At 36.0% G+C, this 22679-nt stretch overlaps 1 protein-coding gene across 1 annotated transcript; it reads right to left on the bottom strand.

Annotated features, from left to right (window-relative positions):
• Positions 1 to 13640: 13640 nt before the first annotated feature.
• LOC6038258 (chitotriosidase-1) lies at positions 13641 to 20337 on the bottom strand. Its single transcript, XM_038262311.1, has 7 exons — positions 20172 to 20337; positions 19931 to 20089; positions 19463 to 19557; positions 17860 to 17985; positions 17601 to 17728; positions 17237 to 17345; positions 13641 to 14093 (listed from the first exon to the last, which is right to left on the bottom strand). The coding sequence occupies exons 1-7, from the start codon at positions 20230 to 20232 to the stop codon at positions 13650 to 13652; spliced, it is 1122 nt and encodes a 373-aa protein (XP_038118239.1). The 5' UTR covers positions 20233 to 20337; the 3' UTR covers positions 13641 to 13649.
• Between the last annotated feature and the right edge of the window lie 2342 nt (positions 20338 to 22679).

The raw sequence follows: 22679 nt of genomic DNA, 5'->3' as shown, positions 1-22679 counted from the left end.
AGAGGGTGGCTTTCGATTCAGGGATTATTTTGACAATTAGCCAACATTATGCTTTCACGGCACGTTTCGAATTCCGCGCAATTCATGGCTGCAAGGTTTTGAAATGAGTGAGTGTGTGGGTGTTTGCGAGTATGTGCCTTTTGGAATTTAATTTATTGCATCCCACTTGCTGCACTTTACGATCCATCGTAAAATACCTACTTACCGCTTTACGTGATGGAAACTGCCACGAGCTTCACAGTTCATGAGTCATGAGGGCTAATGGCTCCAGGTTGGTCGTGATTTATTTGAAGATATTCGCACGGTGCCATCAGCAAATTGAAACGTTTCCCGCATAAAAATGTATGATGATTTGCACTGTTAAAACCATCCAATTACAATACATATTACAATATTTATGGTAAGTTTATTGTTGACTTTTTCGAACTTTACTGGAATGGCGATGAAGCTACTATACAATTCATGGTTACAGCTAATTGGAAGGTTTTGTTATTGGAAATGTTATAAATGGAAACAATAAAACTATCGTAAAATGCATGAATATAGCAAATCTTATGGTTTTTGTATTGGAAATCTCATAATGCATTTTTTCCAATTTTTTTGTTACATTACGTTCATTGTAATGTTATAGTTGCGTAGTGTGAACTTTTTTTAACGATTTTTTTTAATTTGAATCATGTAATAAAAGTATTTAAAACGAGTTATATTTTAAAAACAAAACATCACAAACGATTTTGTGAAAAGCTCAAATCAAATCAAATAATATTAAAAACTTAAGCATTAAAACATTAATTATTTAACTGTTCCCTCACAAAAAAAAATATTAAAATATTAATTTATTATTATATTGATATATTAATAACAAAATATTAAAATAATAAAATATTGAATTATTAAAAGATTAATTTATTAATATATTAATATATTAATATATTAATATATTTAATTTATTAATATATTAAAATATTAAAATATTAATACATTTAAACATTTAAACATTTAAACATTTAAACATTTAAACATTTAAACATTTAAACATTTTAACATTTTAACATTTTAACATTTTAACATTTTAACATTTTAACATTTTAACATTTTAACATTTGAACATTTGAACATTTGAACATTTTAACATTTTAACATTTTAACATTTTAACATTTTAACATTTTAACATTTTAACATTTTAACATTTTAACATTTTAACATTTTAACATTTTAACATTTTAACATTTTAACATTTTAACATTTTAACATTTTAACATTTTAACATTTTAACATTTTAACATTTTAACATTTTAACATTTTAACATTTTAACATTTCAACATTTTAACATTTTAACATTTTAACATTTTAATATTTTAACATTTCAACATTTTAATATTTTAATATTTTAACATTTTTACTCAAAAATAGAAAAGGCATAAAATAATAAGGATCCCAAAACGAACACACCATGACACCTGACGTCGTCGCCTGAACCGTACGACGCTCCCAAACGAACGCACCATGGTTGAGCGGGTTGAGCAAGCTGTCAAATTTTTTCACTCGCGATGCGTGTTCGATCCTGTTTTGTTTGGCCGCAGTTTCAAAAGTTTTAATCGAAATGAAATCGCGTGTGCTTGTGAAAAACCAAACTCCCGGCGTCAAATCTGCCGGGTGACTGATCCGGGAGGGAGAAGAGGATTAGTGTCAGCAACTTTTGGTGAGTATTTGGACCGGTGAAGAACATTAATGCGTCCGCAATTTGGGGCAGATTCCGTCGCCATCGTCGTCGTTTGAAGTAGGTACGTGTGTTTTGGTACTTCTTCCGGACCGGTTTGGAAGAAGTTACCAGATGCGTCTGGGATTTGTGCCAGATTCTGTTGTCGTCGTCCTTCCGGACCGGTTTGGATAAAAGTTGCCAGATACGTCCAGGATGTGTGCCAGATTCCGTCGTCGGTCATGTGTGGGTGCGTGTGTTTTTGAACTTCTTCCGGTTTCAAAGAAGTTGGCAATCGCGTCCAAGATTTGTGCATCGTCATCGCCGACGTTTGTAGTGTTTGTGTGTGGTTATGTTTTGGAATTTCTTCCGAAACGGTTTGAAAGAAGTTGCCAGTCGCGTCCGATTGTTTATGCCGCTCACACGTTCCGTCGTCGTCGTTTGAAGTGTATCCAGCCCAATTTTTATAGCCCTGTTAGGAAATACCTTTTTTTTCTATTTTACAGGATCCCCAATCGTCAACGAATCGGAAGAGCTCCGGGATGTAAATATCAGGCGTTTCATGAAATTTGGAGATGGCGGAACCCCTCCTGCAGCAGCAGCAGATGTTTGTCATGGTCTGATGCACTAAGTGATTTGTTTAAATTTTCAAGATTCTTTCCGCAAACGTCAAACCATAAAAATTATTGCCGGATCTTTTCTGGAAGAGATTCGGCATCAGTTTGTACTGATTTGACGTTTGCTGAGGGTGTCGAAAAGGTCAGCTTGGGTAACTTTCTTAAGTTTATTTTGTGTTTTTTTTTTCTTTTACAGGAGGCATTTGCAATGGTGCGGAGCTATTTGATTACGGGACACGGAAGCCTGATCAACGAAATGAAGAATTCAAAAGTTAAGATATCTTAGATTTTGAAATTTAGCAATTTAAACATTTGAAAATTATACATTTAAATATTTTTTTTTTTCAAAACTTGAAAAAAGAAAATTTAAAAATTTAAAGCAAATTGAAATTCTACAATTTCAAAACTCCCAAATCCTGAAAATATAAAATTAAAAAACGACGGTATAAAAAATTAAATTAGAAACTGTGGGTTCAAAAATTCAAATACAGTCTGCATTCGATTTGATAATTTGAGAAATTTAAAATAAAGGGCTTAAATAAATTTTAAATTTAATAACCAAAGTTTTTGTTTAAATATCTTGAATAAAAGCATTTAAGAATCTCAGAATAAAATCTGAGAATTTTGATCTCACCCCCCAGATCAAGCGGTTCAAAAGCGGAACCGTTTTGAACTGCAAAGCGGAGCCATTTTACTGTTCGCCAGAAGCAGCAAGTATTGTAATCATTCATTAGGGAAATTATTGTAAAAACCAAATATGGTTGGTTGATTTTCTTTTTCTTTTGATATAGCGAACCTTTTGTAATTATTCTCCGAATCACCATAACCATTACCAGTAAAGTCGTCGTAGAGCCATTCTTTCTCCAATGAACCCACTTCCTACTGGCTATTTCTCCCTTTTCAGCGCTCATCCGGAGGTCGTCTCCAACAATTGATTCCGCCCGAATTGTGGGCACGATTCGCTTTTTCTAGTACAAAACGTTATTTATTAAGACTTGTACTTTGTCTCAAAATGGCTCTTGCTTACATTTTGTTCCAAACCGACTTCGCAAAACTTCACCCACTTCTGACGCAGTTATTTGTCTTCCGAAAACTTGGAAAAAAAAAATGCGCACAGAAGATTTCAAAACAAATTATTCAAGTGCAAAGAAAAAGTCACGCTTGTGCTCATTCGAAAATCACGTTACGCATTCTCTCGTCTCATCCCCCAGATTTTGATTATTTAAATTAAGATTTTTCTTAACTTAATTGTCTTCTCATTTATTAACACTAACAATACCAGCAAATCAATCCGGAGTCTCCAGTCGACAAAAGGTACCGGCGGACAGACTGAACACACCACGGCATCACCCACCCGAGGGGAACAGGAACCGGTCTCGATCGAGGGTTTCAAACGGAATCGAAAGCGAAAGAAAACGTCGTGGAAGGATTCCTTTTGGCGATTTGCAAAAAGCTGAAGAAGGCGTTAACAATTCATGAACAAATAAACAAAGTGGTTCAATGTTGAATATAAATAACATACTATGAATAACAATAAAACTACTGTAAAATTTACTTTATTTACTATTTATTTTAATGTCCGAAAATAGTTTTCACAGTAGCATTTAGTGGGGAATAAACCATAAAGAATTATAATTTTACTGTGTAATTCATTGTAATGCTTATTAGTTTTATTGTCCGCATATAGTTTTTACCGCATCATTTACTAGATAAAAAACCATGAAGAACTGTAAATTGACTGTGCAATGCATTGTAATGCTTGCTGTTTTTATTATTAATGTATGATGATTTCTATAGTCAGGACGAGTTTTTGGATGAAAAATGCAACATTAGATTAACAGTAAAATGCGTCGTATTTGGTAAAAAAATGTATGGAAAAATTTCAAAATTTTTATGGTACCGGTGCATAACAACCCCCCTTTTTTATGGTAAAATCCCAAAATACGACGCAAATTATCTTAAAAAACGATGCTGTCTACTGTTAAAACACTGTCAAAATGACAATATATTTTATCGTTTTGTAACGTTAAAATTTACTGTAAGTTCATCAGAAATCTTTATGCGGGTTGCTAGCTAAAGTACCACCAATTTGTACAACGTTTCTCCAAGGAGCATTCTGGAATTGCACACGTGCGTTTGATTTAGCGCCTTGTTTGAATAAATTAAGCAGCTCAAATCAACATTGCGTGACATGAAATCAGCTTTGACGAAATGATATGTTTTTGATTGTGCATATAAATTTTTTAATTAATTTGTGAAATGTTACCGCATTCTCGTTATTTTTTGTGTTTCACATCAAACGAAGTTGACTTTATAGCTGTCGGCCACCATAGCTAGTGCCAACCACTAGTGTCTTCCTTTATATCTACAAGGACTTCACCGCCCTGGGCTCCCAAGTGTATGAAGTATGGCAAGGAGCGACGGCGCCGAATACCCATATTTACAAAAAGAATTTTAGAGCGCCCGCCACGGGATTCGAACCGGCGACCTCTGGATTGTGAGTCCAGTGCGCAGTCCGATTGATCCACACGGGCGGGTTTCACATCATGTAAAGCTAATAATCTCACAATCTCTTTTCATTTAAAATTCATATTAAATAATTGAAAAATGCCATCGAACCCAGTTGCATTACATCACTACCATTTCAATTTGAAAAGGATTCATTGTGTGCTTTCTGAGGAGCTGGATAGAAACCGTTCTCTAGTGATTGCTAATTGGTTCTCTGTCAGAATCTTAATCAGCGAGCAACTTATCATATTTTCCAGGACGGATACATAGCCTTACATAAGCATCAAACTTACCAAAATAAGCCATCGTAACTGTCAGGAGTGAGTAAAATCAATTTGCAAAGAAGGTTTTCACCGACTAACACATTTTTTTGTTGCGGATTCTCAAATGATTGGGATGGTAATGCTAGAATAACGTCCATACATAAATCGTGTTGAAGCGTAAGTTTTGTGTCCAATTTTGTTGCACGTTGTTATTTGATATGTCCAGTCCAGCCACTCTAGTAGATTATATTATAGTCAAACTTCTCATAACTTCATTTCGCTTGACGATGTGAGTGCTATCAACAAAGTCTCCAGACGAAACGGATTCGCTTTTCCTTGGGAAAGAGACCTTGACTGATTGCAAAATGGGATTTTCCACTTGAGTAGCCCCACTGAATAGCGAGTTTATCTCCAAGCAAGCGACTTCCCATCATTGGACATATTGGCTTGAACGGTGGACCTAATACCATTCATACCTGGTGTGCAGGAACAGTCAATGAACTAGAGAAAAAAATCTCCATCACAGCAATGATTGGCTTTCTCAAATTTCCTGAGCTTGATTGTTTTTACGAACTGGCGGTGTTTTTTATTCTTGGGTTGTTGGCTTCGATAATGATTCTTCGTTCTATAGTCAAGGTTCGTTCTGGCCGAAAATCCTATTTTTAACTCTTTCAGTGAATCGTAACGTTTGATTCGCAGACCCTTGCTTTAACCCAAAATTATGCCGCTCCGCTGATCAGAAAGATTTGCGTTACAGTTGAAATGGGATTCCACTGCTTAAATCGCTGAATCTGTAATATGTTGCATTCAAGTAGATTTTTTAAATATTCAGGTTTCAACCCGTTTGAGATGCTCTTCATAAAATTGACAAAATTAGTGGATTTTTGCTAAGATTTGAGCAAGGATTTGAGATAATGTGAGCTTTTTCGTTTTAGTTTAGTAAGCATATGACTTTTTGGTACTTAAACTGCAATGATACCTTATTGGATTTCTTCCCATACCGCTGTTTTTAAATTATTTCTAGATCGTAATATCCCGAGCATGGGTAAATAACAAGGGAAATGCGTAATAATACCTTTCTCTGGTATCAATACCAAATTTTGGTATTCCTGGACCCTTTAAAATTTGTCTTAAGGATTATGCAAGAGCAAAATGTGCTATCATACCAATTAAAGGTATTGTTTTGATATTGCAAAATTGCTGAATTTGTCAATGGTCGAACACCACATATTGGTATTCTTTTGGTATTACAGTGTTTTATCAAATTCCTCTGAAACTATAGGAAAATTTTGACCAATTTTGACAAAATAATTAATTTTGCGCTAAAATAATGTCTCAAAGCAAATGCTTTAATTGAAAACCGGAAATTTCAAACTTGATTTTAAACATTTTTGATATACCCCCTACAGAAATGACTTGAAATTGTTGAAAATTTTCTAAGTCAGGATGGCACATTTTGGTATTATTTTGGTATTAAAGTGTTTTATCAAATTCCTCTGAAACTATGGGAAAATTTTGACCAATTTTGACAAAATAATTAATTTTGCACTAAAATGATGTCTCAAAGCGAATGCTTTCATTGAAAACCGGAAATTTCAAACTTGATTTTAAACATTTTTGATATACCCCCTACAGAAATGACTTGAAATTGTGGAAAATTTCCTAAGTCAGGATGGCACATTTTGGTATTATTTTGGTATTAAAGTGTTTTATCAAATTCCTCTGAAACTATGGGAAAATTTTGACCAATTTTGACAAAATAATTAATTTTGCACTAAAATGATGTCTCAAAGCGAATGCTTTCATTGAAAACCGGAAATTTCAAACTTGATTTTAAACATTTTTGATATACCCCCTACAGAAATGACTTGAAATTGTGGAAAATTTTCTAAGTCAGGATGGCACATTTTGGTATTATTTTGGTATTAAAGTGTTTTATCAAATTCCTCTGAAACTATGGGAAAATTTTGACCAATTTTGACAAAATAATTAATTTTGCACTAAAATGATGTCTCAAAGTGAATACTTTCATTGAAAACCGGAAATTTCAATCTTGATTTTAAACATTTTTGATATACCCCCTACGTAAATGACTTGAAATTGTGGAAAACTTTCTAAGTCAGGATGGCACATTTTGGTATTATTTTGGTATTAAAGTATTTTATCAAATTCCTCTGAAACTATGGGAAAATTTTGACCAATTTTGACAAAATAATTAATTTTGCACTAAAATGATGTCTCAAAGTGAATACTTTCATTGAAAACCGGAAATTTCAAACTTGATTTTAAACATTTTTGATATACCCCCTACGTAAATGACTTGAAATTGTGGAAAACTTTCTAAGTCAGGATGGCACATTTTGGTATTCTTTTGGTATTACAGTGTTTTATCAAATTCCTCTGAAACTATGGGAAAATTTTGACAAATTTTGACAAAATAATTAATTTTGCACTAAAATGATGTCTCAAAGCGAATGCTTTCATTGAAAACCGGAAATTTCAAACTTGATTTTAAACATTTTTGATATACCCCCTACAGAAATGACTTGAAATTGTTGAAAATTTTCTAAGTCAGGATGGCACATTTTGGTATTATTTTGGTATTAAAGTGTTTTATCAAATTCCTCTGAAACTATGGGAAAATTTTGACCAATTTTGACAAAATAATTAATTTTGCACTAAAATGATGTCTCAAAGTGAATACTTTCATTGAAAACCGGAAATTTCAAACTTGATTTTAAACATTTTTGATATACCCCCTACATAAATGACTTGAAATTGTGGAAAACTTTCTAAGTCAGGATGGCACATTTTGGTATTCTTTTGGTATTACAGTGTTTTATCAATTTTCTCTGAAGCTATGGGATTTTTTTACCAATTTGGACAAGATAATAAATTTTGCGCTAAAATGACTTGAAAAAAAAAACAAATACTTTGAAAAACGAGTCAATCGAAAGATTATTGAATTTTGGTTAATTTCAATCCAGTTTTATTTTAATAACACTTATTTTTCAATCTTGTTATTTTTCAGAATCTTCAAGAACTTCATGCACAGGCCGTTCATCAATGACAAATGCATTCGGTGTGGTGAAGAATATCACTAAGAACAACATGGAATCATCAGGTGAGTAGATTTGGCTGTTGCATATGGATCATTTCCGTTTTTCACTAACTGCAACTGCTGCACTAAAAATGGTATGAAAATACCAAATTTTGGTATTACTTGTGCAAATACCAGCAACCAAAATGTGCTCTTGGTTGCCCAGTAATAGATGGTAAAATACCTTGAAATCATACCAAAATCATGTTTGTGGAAGACCACAGGAATACCAAAATATGATTTTCCAAGGGTGCGGGAATACCTAAAAATTAAACCATGGCAATACCAAGTTTTGGTATTCAAGCAATGTTCAAAAATTCAGAAGACCTCAACTTGGTATTGAAATGGTTTTATTTTGAGGTATTATTTTACCCTTGGAATAACATGGTTTGGTATTGTTGTGCCCTTCCACATACTAGACTTTGGTATGATTTCATGGTATTTTACCATCTATTACTGGGCAACCAAGGGCACATTTTGGTCGCTGTTATTTGCTCAAGTAATACCAAAATTTGGTATTCTCGTGTTATTTACCCCTGCTCGGGATAATCTCATGAGCAGATTTTGACAAACATTCCGTTGAAACAGCGTAGCTTTCTTTATCAGATTTAAGCCCCACTTATTCATACGCATTCTGCGACACGATTCAAATTCTGAGGTAAACAACAAACATTCAGAGCTTCCTAACCCACAAGTACAACCGGGTCCATCCCGTCACGTCCCATGTATCATTCCTACGAGAACACACTGATTGAGGACCAAAAAGAGGCTTTAGCAGTGGAACTAATACACACACGTGCTATTCCAAACATTACGCGGTACTGGAACTCGTTACAACCCGGGCAGGTGGTAATAACAGGAATAATACCATTTCAATAACAGTTCGTCAATTATCCCAAAAACTTTTATTGAATTTTCTTGTGGAATCGATTCATGAATAATAGTTTGATAACAAGTTATGTTATCATAACAAAGTTTATTATTTAATCTTCTTGACCCGTCGATTTAGTATTAACAAATTGATACTGATTTTATGTTTTGAAAAAAAAAAACCATCTTCGATCAGGTTTTTTTATTCGTTTGTCATGATTTTTTTGTTATTGGTTTGTTAGAACAAGAATAAATAATATCAATATCAGTTATTTTTAGTATGATTTCTCTGTCCTCTGAGTTATTATAACAGCTAAACAGGGCATTCCAATAACATGTTGAGATCTTGGTTGAAATGGTTTTGATATTCTCGTATTATTATGAGTTATAAATCGTATCAAAACTTGTTATTCTTCAGTTATTTCCATCTGCTCGGGAAGCGCACACCTGTCACGTTCCGGATCAGCTGCTGTGGGACACGCTTTTCATGGACCGTTGCCGAAATACGCCACAGCTGGCAATGACATTGCTTTGCTTTGTGAGCACCGTAAAGTAGCCTGGATTAAGTTGTGTTTAAATCATCAGCAAATTGGAATTGAGTCTTTTCCCTTCGACATTGCCAAGAATTTGAAAATGATGGAATCCAACGTAGATCAACTAATTTTACCTACAATTTTGTGATGCTACGTAAGGAAAACATTTTATATGACGATACGGCACAACTACCGAGTTTCGCGGAACATCAAAGCCATCAGTTTGCATTATGAACGATCCGGTTGTTCGTACATTACATGTCTTACAAAATGAAAGGTGCTGATTTGGATTGATCTTTCAAGGGTATTATCCTAGACAGTCAATGGAAGAGTATAGTTTTTGGAACTCATGATAATGGGCTCATGAATACGGACCTTTTCAAGTTAGGTCAATTTAGAAAACAGTTGTTTCTTCATCGACCGAATTACCGTAATCGCATCGTGGGTGATCTTCAAATAAACATCAAACACTGGTACGCCCACGGACGATAATTTGCATAATTACCACATCACCAGTCAGTTGGGAAGCTTCGGATGGAATTGATCAACAACGAAGGTTGCGCCATAGGGTGCCCAGAATATGGGACTTTTTTTCAAAACCTCGCTCCACAAGATGAATATTGTTCCTTGACCTATTTTATAACTCTGGGCCAAATATGAGCAAAATCGGTCATCATTTACCCATTGATACTCGGAGGTGAAGTTTGTATGGGAAAAATCGAAAAAATGTATGGAAAACCCAAGTTTCTTACGGTTTGGTCTGCACGGTGCGCTACTTCCATCCGAATATTCCCAAAAGTGAGATTCTTATTAAAAATTTAACGGTTTACAACTTTGTAGAACATACCAAAGCTGTGAAACTCGATCCTGAAAAGTTATTAGCGATTTTAAAAAGTCATTTTTGTATGAAAAACATTTTTTTCACCAACTTTAGGCTCGGGTATCAATGATTTAATTTCATCCAATTTCACTCAAAATTTACACAGATGCTTAAAATAACCCAAAAAACCGTTTCCGCTTGTGGAGCAGGGGGTCATTTTTTCTGGGCACCCTATTGCGCCATCATTTTCCGCGAGCTTTCTGAATTATACCAACTTTCAGGCCTTAAAAGTGGAAAACGGTTCGATGGGCTGTAAGTTTCAAATGGCTTATAAATAAGTAAGTTGATTTCAATTATCTCCACGTTTCAAAAGACCATATTACCGACAGTCAAGTGCCGCTCAATTTTGACATCGAGCTGACGTTTTTTATCGCCTTTTAATCCTTAAACGATGACGACTTTTCAAATTTATGGGCTTTCAGATGGGCCCAAACGAGGGGATCACCTTAATGTCTTGTGTTGCTCATAAAACAAGAAGTGAAAATATTACGGACATTTGAAATCGATGGCTAGGGATCGTTCAAAAATTACGTCCATGAATAGGGGAGGGGGTGGTCTGGGGTTTGTGACAGCCCATGTGTAAGGTATAGGAAAAGTGCGTGACAGGGGGGGGGGAAGGGTTTGTCTGAAGTCCCGAAAATCTCTGGACGTAATATTTGAACAAACCCCTACGGCTTGAAGAGTAGTGATGAGAAATAACATTCAAAATATTTGTCAGTATTTCGTCGTGGTCGTGCTATCGCACGTCGATTTCGTGTCAAACTGAGTTAAGAACGCCATTTTTGGGTAGCCCGTGCAATGTTGTCTCTTTTCATTTGAAATTTTTCCTAGTTCCGATGATGGATCCGGATATCATTTTGTCAAAATATCTGAGATTCGGCTTAAAAAAGGGTATAATTAATACTTAAGTGCTCATAACTTTTGATGGGTTGTCAGATTTTCAAAATTACAGAAATTCGGAAGTGGTTATATTGGTTATGGTGTAACTTTACTTCAGTTTAAACCAAAAAAGTGGCATTATATCAGAAAAGTGGTAAATTTACACATTTTTAGATATAAAACTACACATTTTTCTAACATAAAAGATGTCAACATACTGAAGATTCATCAAATCATAGATGTATTCAAAATGCTGTCTTTTAGCGAAGTTGAACATAAAAAATCTTGCCCACTTTCTTGCAGGACTAACACTCAAAATTTTCACAATCTCAGTAAATTGCTTTGCAGCTTGCCTCATGTTTGTTTCTATTTGCTTTCCCTTTTCCAGACCACCCTTCAACCGTGATTGGCCAGTGAAACTGAAAACCGTCGGATCCAGTTGAAACAGGTAAATTGTTTTCTCCTTCTCCTTTTTTTATTTGCGTAGGGATTTTTCTCACTCTCACTTCTGAGGGGAAATGAAAACTCTTCAGGCGTTCTCCAACATAAAGCTGGTTCGCTGGTTTTCCGTTTTGGGTGGGCTCGTGGCTAATCTGTTTAAAGTCTTGTGGATAGGGCCTTCTCCCACAAAAGCTATTTTAGTGATTATCGCTGGAGCGAAAACCGGTCCCTAAAGGAATTTCGACCACTTTGCGTGGGGTCGTGTGGTTGTGGTTTGGCCCTAAATTCGGAAAACTTAATTTTCTGCCATCAAACGGGCTGCTAACTACTCAGTCGGATAAATAAACACCTTTCTCTGGGGATAGGAAAAAGGTCAACCAGCTGTGATAGCTACTTTCTTTTCTCAGTTGCTTTTGGAACCTACCGACAATAATGCTCTCTTTTCGAATACCATTCAATTTAAGTACCTTATCAGAAATTGGGTAAGCTTATTTGTGATTCGCAAAATAAAAAGTGCTCGTAAACGTGAAGATCGTGATTGTGCGTCTGATGAGTAATGATGAGTCGGGTGAGAAAATTTCAAATAATTTTATTTTTTAAATGAGTCAATTGTCTTTCTGAACGTCTACGAAAAACGTATAGAGCAATATTAAAAATTGTATTTTGCAATCAGAGTATAATCCATATATGGTAATGGCAACTACCCACAGCAATATCATTTCCATTGAATACTTCCATAATCCTGGAAAACAAACCCACACAAACACACATGTTGACATGTGGTTCGAGCTGTTATCATTGACAACAACACACCCACCACCCCGGAGCTTGTTCTTACTTCACACACACACACAGTTTGGTTACCTCGGGGGAAAATCAGGAAAATACACTTCCGCTTTTACAGCAGGCAAATCCTCATTATAGGATGTGTAAAGCTGTCGTCGAATTTAATGCTCATTGAGTTCATTTCCAAAAGATATCGTGACATCGCCGGCTGCAAACAAACAAGGATATTTGAAGTTTTAGGGAATGTTGGGGTTTCAATTTTTAGCAATGTTTATTTTTATTTTATTTATGCCAGTATTTTTTTTTTGTTATAATGTGAATTGAAAATCAATATTGAATAATTTGCCTAGACAAATAAAATTTTCTTATATTCCTCTTTTTTTTCGAATGAACTTTTCACACCAACCACCATCATTCCACGAAATTATAAATAAATCAACCTTGAGGCAATCATCACAGCTCACTGATTAAAGTTCAAAGAACTTGATGAAAATATCGCTTTGACTCACAATGATTTTTTTCCCCTCAATCATTTGCTTCCAGGAGAACTTCATTCATGGTCATTTTGTAGAATTTTCCACGGCAGAATTCCATTTTAAGATTTCCACTGGAAAGCAAAGCCATCGAATTCAGCCGTTTTTCGAAAAGCAAATATGTTTTTTTGGTCTACATTGTAGATTAACCACCATAGAAGCGTTACTCTAAAATTACACTTTCTCATAAAAGGGTATTTTAAGAGGAAAACATTTGAGGCCAGGACGAGTTCTTTTCCGAGGACGGACTTTTCATAGAAATATTATTTTTGTGATTTTCTGAGTTTTGACTTCGATTTAGAAACGTAGCAACTTCGATTTCATGTTTTGAGAACTTTTTATTGTGATATTTAATTTTTACTGAAAGAACATGTTTTACCTTTTTCATACATATATTTAAGCAAAACATTGTGAATAGGCCAAAGTGGATTTGTTTGAACATAACAATTGGCCCAATTACATTGTTTTGCTTGAACCATGGGTCACTTCACCCCTATTCTTTCAGAAACATGCTGCCACCACACGATCGGGTGTGAAATCAATAACTCGAAAGTAAATAGTCCCTGGCCAGCTGTACGGCCGGAAACTGGCCTGCCCCGCAGCCATCGCTGGTGTCGTCCCAATCGAGCGTGTAAATGCCGACCCCGGCCAGCCCGCTGTCGATGGCGTACGAGTACTTCTGGACCAGCGAGTCGGCCGTTTCCGAACTGACCCAGCTCGAGTCACGGGCGAAGAAGGTGGTCTGGGTGGTGGCATCGTTGGTGTTGCCATAACCGGATTTGATTGCACAAAACTCATCCTGGGACAGGTAGCCCGGTTGTTTGCTGTTTGTTCCGGCCAACCCTTGGCCACGGGTCGGTGCTCCCAGGCCACTCTTGGAGGCCGCGTTAGCCAGGGTGTAGGAGCGGGCGTACGTGGCGACGACGAGGTTCAGCTTGTTTTTCCTAACCTTTGTCGAGAGCCAGCTCGAGATTGACGAGTTCTGTGAACACAACATGGGGGGGAGGGTATTAAATGTAACTTCCTGTTGGTAAGCGCGCGCGCTATCTGATACAATTAATTCGTGGAAAAGGGGATTTCGTTGGATTTGAGTTGCTTTTAATGTTGTTCAGGTCAAGATTTGTAGAAGGCTTACATTTCTTAGGATTTCTGAATTAAATTTCTAATATCGTGCGTCTCCATGAAATGATTATGATGTTGACTTTCCTCTAACTTTTACCATTTTGTTGATTGAGTGCCTTCTTGTGACAACGACCGTTTTGGTTGAAAATTTGTTAAGGGTTTGTTCAAATATTACGTCCAGAGATTTTCGGGATTTCAGACCCCCCCCCTCCCCCCTGTCACGCACTTTTCCTATACCTTTAACATGGGCTGTCACAAACCTCAGACCCCCCCCCTCCCCCTATTCATGGACGTAATATTTGAACGAACCCTAATGATGACGTTTTGTTATACTTAGCAAACCCTACAATTATAAGATGCTTTAAACCGATTTTGAAAATACGCTTCTGTTTCCCAGATATCGCACTTGTGAAATAGACCGAATTCTCATCAAAATCTTGCAATTTTTTGTTGATACTTATTTTGCTTCTGAAAATATACTGATTAAGTCGGTTAAACTATTGATTCAAGCTTATTTAAGTTTGTAAGGAAATTCTTTGCACACTTATGACACACTTTCAAATAAACTTATGACACGTATTTTTCAAATTGTACATAATTTACTGTATCTTTAAGCTTTTGTATCTCAATAAATTGAAACTTGTAGCTTTTGTTTAGCGATAGTATACGAACCGAAAGTTAGAATCTATCATTCATAGTTTTGATAATATTTACCATCAAACTTTAAAAATCTATTTTCTCGAAATGTACTAAATGGTCAGTTTCACGAGATAACATCATGGGTTTTCCCTCCCAGGGGCCTTTGAATATCCGATAAAAAATTCTTGAAAAATAGTTTTCAGCTCAATTTGATTCTTTGGCAAAGTTTTGATTTTTTTTTTTGACAAAAGTTGTTTTCTCAGAATACGTACTTGTTAATTAGGCTGTTCCAAATACTTTCCAAAATTTTGACACACCTTCCCCCCCTTCTAAAAAATCGGTTCGAAATATCAGGGGGCAAAACATTTTTTTCTCTTCGCTTAAAATCATTTTTAGCATGCTCGCGTTTTGTTGAAAACTCATTAAAAAAATCGTCAAATCTTACAGTTTTTTTAAAACTAATGATTGCAAATCAACTTTCGGGTGTATATTGTATTTTCCAACCATTTTGCATTTAAATATTCAAATTATGACTTATAATTTATTTTTTACCAAACCATTCCCCTCCCCGCCCTCCTCAATCTTGGCTAAAGTCGAGAGACAAAACGGCCTTTTAGAAATTTATGAATCTTTTTTGGTGAATAAAAAAAGGCATCACAACCAATGATATAATTTTTTGTTAATGGTTCTGATGAAAATCTAAAAAAAATCATACAATATCTTTCGACTTTTTATTAGGTTCTATAAACAAATGTAAACATTGAGTGTATCCCTTTCACACCTGATTTCAATGTCCATCGAACTGAGCGGGATACACTCAATATTTACATTTGTTTATAGGACCTAATAAAAAAAACAGTCTAGATCTCAATAATTTTTTAATGTTTTGGAATCAAGAAGGCTCAAAACATTTATTTTGAACATGTTAACATTTTAGGAGAGGTTTTTAAGTTTCTAACGTATCTTTACAAAAGAAGAGCAGAAAGTATCACAAAAGTTTAATATGTATAATTGAAAATCGAACTAATCGTTACCGTAACAACGCTTGTTGAAACAAATACGGATTGGTGACACTAAACAAAACTCATTTTTCACAAAATTTAAACTTCAAGAGGCCGTATCTCATCAACCATCAGCCCGATCAACACAGTTTAAAAAAGGGGCTTAATTGAGTCCATTATTATATTCTTGCAATTGTGCTTTTGTATTTATTTTCCATTAAAAAAACAGAACAACTTTTTATATTTTTGAAAATATTTGAGACTTTTTTTTCCAAAAATCACATAATTTTCAAGAAACCATATCTCCGGTAGCATATTTTGCTCCATCCTTAACTAAAATCAAAGAAAAGATTTTTCTTTTAGTCCCCTAACACATTTCGAAATATTTCGAAAATTAACAAAACACGCATTTCAAGATCTCAACTTTAAATGATAAAAACCCAAATAAAAAAAAAGGATTTCTTTTCCGAGCATCAGGGTTGTTAAAATATCAAAATATCAGCTCTCAGCAACTACAATTATCCCACCGGAATATTCATGCCTCAAATACAACTGCTTTTTTCTCCTCATTGAAACTCTCAGCGCCGAACATAGCCGAACACGTTTTCGTGTTTACCCACTCGCGATTGACATTTTCCTTTTCTCTCTCATTCTCGCTTCCACGATCATCCTACCGCAACAGCGTTTAACCACAAAAGCCGCTACAAAACCAATTTTGCAAACGCTGTTTAACGGGACGTCATGCGTGGTCGGCTCCTAATCGCCATCTCGCGTTCTCTCATTGCAGTTTTCGGAGAGATTGAGTGACTCAGCTGTGAGAGCACATAGTCGAGGAAAAGGGAAGGAGTGATAGAGAGAGAATGACATCGCTGGGAATCACGAGACACAAGAAGAGATCTCACAAGCTATAGTGACGACCGCTATACTCTCGGATATTTTTGGTGCAGAGATAATCTATTGATAGCTTTTCTATCACTCTTTTGCAACACTGCCGAGCATCCATTTTTCTCATGAAAGTCTTAATCATAACCTAGAACTTTGCTGAAGACACCAAATCGATCAGAAAATCCCTTCTCAAGGTGTTTTGAATATTCCCATGCACATTTTGTATGACCATCAGTCCACAACATTGTTTGGAGCATCGTATGGAAAAACTAATGATGATAAATGGCTTCATTTGACAAAATAATGCATGGACACTGTCCATTGGACAAAGTATAATGTAAAATCACAAAATTTAAAAAAAATGCGAAACTCTAGAATTTTTTTAAATTTTTATCGAAGTCTGAAAGAATTGCTCATTTTCAACATTTAATACCCGATTTTAAAAGTAATTTCGATATTTTTAGTTTTTTCAACTTACCACACTAATCGGGTTGGCGGAATTGGAGTACATTGGGGCCAAATTGGTCGTCACGGTTTCCGTTCCCTCGGTGAAGTTGAACGCGTACACATTGATCATGTCGGCATATCTGCGTAAAATCAAGTTTCGAGTCAAGTTTTATGATCTAAGCCACTAAAGCTCCAGCACACTTCACTAAAGAGGCATCAAAGGGTCCGGTAATTGGAGCTAGGTTCACGATACTATGGGGCTTAAGATCTAATTAGTAAATCATCCTCAACGAGACAACCCTTGTCTATTGTTTCGTTGTACACGTTGTAACATTAATGTTTAATGTGTGGTTCTGCTAAAAGCCAAACCTAGTTAGTTAGTTGCCTATACTTACAGGCTTAATGTTGTAGCATCGTAAGCCACCCCGGACGGGGCCGGGTTCGGGGAAACAGATATCGCAAGCAGCTTGTTCATCATGTTTAGGCGAGCCCGTAGCCGGATCAGAAACTTTTGGAAATTGACCTGGAAGTTTAGTTGTTGTTTTTAGGAAAAGGAACATAATAAGACACCTTGCTCTCTCGGTTGACAACATTTTGCCGTAGGGCCGAAAGGACGAGAGGACCGGAATGTTCCGATGAGGTCCCAGTAATTACCTTATCGTTGGGTTTTCCCCCGCGGCTTCCCGGGTACCGCCAGTCTACGTCGACACCGTCCAGGTTGTGGCGGGTCAAAAACAGGGCTACGTTATTGATGAGGGAATCCAACGAGGCGGCAACGGCCTGTGACGAGGGGGGAAAATGAGGGTAAAGAAATAAAAACTAACCGAGGGGGTAGGAAAATGCTGGGAAATTGGGAAACATTCTGCAGATACGAGCACAAACAGACAAACGAACGTTTATTTTGTAAATTGCTGTTCCATCTGAAAACAGCCAAAATATATGTGGAAAGCAGCGGTTTTTCAAAATCAACAAATTAAGTGTAAAGTTTAAACTAACTTAAAATGTGATGGCATTTCGTCAGCTGTGTGCTATCTTGTGACATAGACCATTTTGGTCGAAAATGAGTTAATGATGACGTTTTGCTATACTTAACAAACACTACAAGATGCTTCAACCCGATTTTGGATACTCGCTTCCGTTTCCCGGGTATCGCAATACACACTTGTGACCTCGCTTGTGACATAGACCAATTTATCATCAAAATGATCGTGCACACTTGTGACACGTCATACATGTTGTTGGAAAATGTGGAAAAAATTTCTTGATTTTCACAAATTTATGTTGATACACATTTTCTAAAGGCAATGCAATCTTTTGTTTTTGAAAATATACTGATTAAGTCGATTAAACTATTGATTTAAGTATATTTTAGTTTGTATGGAAATTATGTGCACACTTGTGACACGTAGTACAATTTTACTTTCGAAACACACTTGTGACACGTGCCTTTCAGATTTTTGATTACATCATTTACTGTATCTTTTAACTGGTGTAACCAAATTAGTTGAAACTTGGAGCGTTTGTTAAACGATAGTATACGAACCGATTGCTTCAAAATTTTTGGCTCTATCATTCATAGTTTTGAAAATATTTATCATCAAACTTTAAAAATCGATTTTCTCGAAAAGTACTAAATGTTTGTTGTCACAAGATAGCACACAGTTGACGATTTGCCGCCAGTGAGCCAAATATTTGTCCGTAATTTTTGGGATGTAAAGGTACATAAAATTCGACTTAAGTACCAAGTTTTATACATCAATCGACGCAACAGAATGTCCTCTTTAAGATCCTGTTATTGGAGTTGTAAAAAACTTATTCTAAAAAAAAACAAAAATAGTTTACTGAAAAAAATTAAAAAAGAGGTCAAATAATTGTCCGTACCCCTAGTAAAAGTACAAAATCTGATCGATTTAAGTGAATTCTTTTATGAAATGTTGTTTCTATGTCAAATACAAGTACCTCTAGCCAGTTTGTGATAACTTTGAACTTCTGATAACTTTGTTTAGTAAGTTATTATTAAAAATTAGTTTACATTTAGTTTTTTATGTAAAACTTATCAAAACATTAGTTTATAAACAACTATTTTTATAAAATTGCTATTTTACGGGCAAATATTTGACTCACTGTAAATTCTTATAAATCAAAAATAGGTTTGAACATGGAATATGGAGTTCACTACTGCAGTGTTCGTTTGTCTGTGCTGCGAAAAAGTTTGCGTAAAATGGGGAAATGGGGGCAAAACAATTTGTGATGTTACGGTTGAAAACGTGGCACTGCTCTCGTAGATGCCCCCCAGCAGGACCAACAGTTTCGATGTGGGAGACCGCAGCTGAAGAAACGACGGGAGGCCAGCTGAAAAGTAACGGGAAACATAATTTTCAATTCAATTCTAGATTTAATTTTTAGTTCTAGGAAAAGGTATCGAGGTTCATTTGAGGCCTATCGAGGTTTTTAAGCGAAGATGGCGTTCGATTGGTGAACGCCCGAAATGTCAAAATCACGCAGTGGTACCAACATTCCGGAACAAGTGTGCCATGGCATGACAGCAACATTTTTTTTTTTCTAATGTTGGTGCTACTGCGCGATTTTGACATTTTGAACGATTTTCAGTTGATGGTTCACGAACGAGCAATCATTCGCGAGCGCTTGCATCTGAGTGTGAGGTGAATCACTCTCGATCCAAACTGCGAGCGTTTTCCCATCGTTATTCGCCGCAAATACGTACTTTTCAAATCAAAGTTGGGATTCAGCTCCCGAAGGTCTCCCTTTGATGTGAACCCAATTCCGATGTACGTGTAGTGGGTACAGTTGGCCGATTGGAGTGCCTCCGGCAGCACCGGGGTCGCGTAAGTTCCTGCACGACCATCGTAATAGCAGACGATATCTGTGGGAAGCGTAAACGATGACGATGTGCCCAATTACACGCGATTGGTAGGTACTATAGAAGGCAAAGGGACCCAACTCACTCTGGGCAAAGCTTTGGCAGCGGCACAGTGTGAAAATCAGACACAACACTGCTTTCATCATCGTCACGTCCGGTTACAGGGGGAGGAAAAATGATGTGACGAAAGATGTTGTCTTGCGAGAAGAGAAAAACGTCGTGTGTAGTTCACAAATTTCCGTTCGAAACTGAACGTTCGACACGTTCCTACAAAGAACCATTGACGATTTTTTGAACCGAAGTGTAGCTTGTTGATTCAGTTGGGTCAACAATTTTTCATTTGGTTAAATGCGATTTAGGGAACGAATGAGATAAATTAATTTGCCTAGAGCGTTTCAATCTTGGTACAATTATTTTGTTGCTTCAATACAAGCAGGTCAAATCTAAGTGCTAAAAATGACGCCAAATTTTTTTTTTTCAATTTAGCGAAACAAAGTTTCGAACTAGGGTTCAGAGATCCAGAGATTATTTTTTCTCAAAAAATTTTCTGAAGGTGTTGAACTCAGCAAAATCGAAATATTGATACATCTCGCTCGATCATTCATTCAGGCCATTTTATCCAATTTTCAGGAAATGAGATAATATTTGATCATGCTTTATTTTGAACGGGTTTTGTAGAATGTGCACTCAAAATCAGAACTATCCCTCAAAGGGATACTTTCTACCCTTTTTGCTCAAAAAAGTATAATTTCCATTCTTTTTTTAATGTTACCCGGTGTTACCTTTTTCAAAAGGGTACACCTTAACGTCAGATTTTAGCCAAAATTAATCACACAGTGGATTCGGCTACTCGAGTGGAACTACATTGATTTTGACGATTCAGTGATTTTGAGTTCGAATACGTTTGCATAACCGAGCTTTCGAACTATCGAGTCCGATCTGTATGTACAGGATTTACTAGATGCATTTTTCCGTTGTTACCTTCTCATCTTGGCGTGGAGTGCGTTCACAGAGTGCGCTTTGATCGCGCTCCGTTGTGTTGCCGACTTGACAACGTTGCTTCGCACGTTGTTTGACACATTGACAGTTGCCTGGGCCGATGCTTCGAGCGCAAAAGTTTTCTTTAAAAAAATGTGGAATTTTATTTGTGAATCGGTTGAAATAGTTATTATTAAAAGAGAATCTACTATAATTTTGGTGTAAAACTCAGATACTGAAGGAGGTATGTACTTTGCATTATAAAATATCATTTTGAAGCAAAATATCACACGATCTCTGACAATTATGGCGTTGTTGATTGCCACACATATTTTAATTCGGCAAAATTTTAGTTAATATATATCAGTTGATATTTGTTTTCGTTTATCAATTTTAATCAAAAGTGGGTATAAGACGTTGGGGAAGGCAGGGTCAAATAATTAAGATTTAAAAAAATCTCTGGCATACCATTTATTGAATATTGCATGCTAAATTACCTTAGGGCTTTACGACCCAAATACTCTGAATAGCTCTGAATCAAAAGTTAATTTTCGCTTACTTTTTCAAAAGGTCCTATGCACATAGGAAACCCATGGCGCATTGTTTGTTTTGTAAAAGTGCCGTCATCAGGGGTGACATTGAGTCTTGGGGTGAGATTGGGTCATACAAAAATGCAGAAATTTGTATGACCCAATCTTACCCCCTCCCTAGTCCCAATGTCACCCCGGATGAGATTTCCTGAAAAGTGCCTACGTGGTTTATGGATGGTCCCCAATAGGGTACTAAAGCCCTGCCTATATTAATTTTTAAGTACAACGGTTAAAAAAAACACGATTAAAAACGCGACCATTTCTGATCACTTTTTTTTTTCATTTTTATGCATAAAAAATAATTTTAAGACAATTTTTTTTTCGATGGGACGTAGGGCGAAAAATTTAAAATTTTAGAATATGTTGAGAGATACCCCTGGCTCGAATATTTAGGCAATAATAAGTAACTGAGCCAATTTTGAGCCAAATCGGTTAAGGTTCAAGGGTCGCTTTTTACAGTTGAAGTTTATATGGGGAAAATCGCAAAAATGTATGGGGAAAAACATCGCTTCAGGATATTGGCAGGAGGTGACGCAGGTCTCGCTCAAAATTACCCAAGTGTGAAATTCTTGTAGGAAATTTAATTTCCCACAACTTTGTCAAAGGGTGCAAGAAGATCCGAGTTGATCCTGATGAGCAATGCGATGAAAAGAAATCGAAAGTATATAAGGGGTACATAGAAAGTATATAAGAAAATACTTTTTTCGAAAAAAAAAAAATCATTTAACATCAGGATAAATTCGGATCGTTCTGCATCGTTCGGCAAAGTTGTAGGGAATTAAATTTCCTACAAGAATTTCACACTTGGACAATTTTGGGCGAGACCCGCTCCACCTGGCAGAAAAATACTGAAACGATGTTTTCCTGCATACATTTTTGCGATTTTCCCCATATAAACTTCAACGATAAAAAGCGACCCCTTAACCTTAACCGATTCGGCTCAAAATTGGCACAGATACTTATTTTTGCCTAAGGAAGCGAGTCAGAGGGTATCCCTGATGTCGATTTTTATTATTGTCACCCTA

Source organism: Culex quinquefasciatus, chromosome 3, assembly GCF_015732765.1.
Source record: "Culex quinquefasciatus strain JHB chromosome 3, VPISU_Cqui_1.0_pri_paternal, whole genome shotgun sequence".
Classification (NCBI taxonomy): Eukaryota; Metazoa; Arthropoda; class Insecta; order Diptera; family Culicidae; genus Culex; species Culex quinquefasciatus.
Note: the sequence above shows the minus strand (reverse complement) of the source record. Positions and strands in the feature narration are given on the sequence as shown.

What these genes read in the sequence shown, in the direction of transcription:
- LOC6038258 (XM_038262311.1), bottom strand. Translation starts at nt 20,232, where the DNA reads ATGATGAAAGCAGTGTTGTGTCTGATTTTCACACTGTGCCGCTGCCAA. An exon ending in TCCCAACTTTGATTTGAAAA is followed by an intron (nt 19,558 to 19,930) that starts GTACGTATTTGC and finishes GTTACTTTTCAG; the next exon opens with CTGGCCTCCCGTCGTTTCTT. An exon ending in GGGGAAAACCCAACGATAAG is followed by an intron (nt 17,729 to 17,859) that starts GTAATTACTGGG and finishes CTAAACTTCCAG; the next exon opens with GTCAATTTCCAAAAGTTTCT.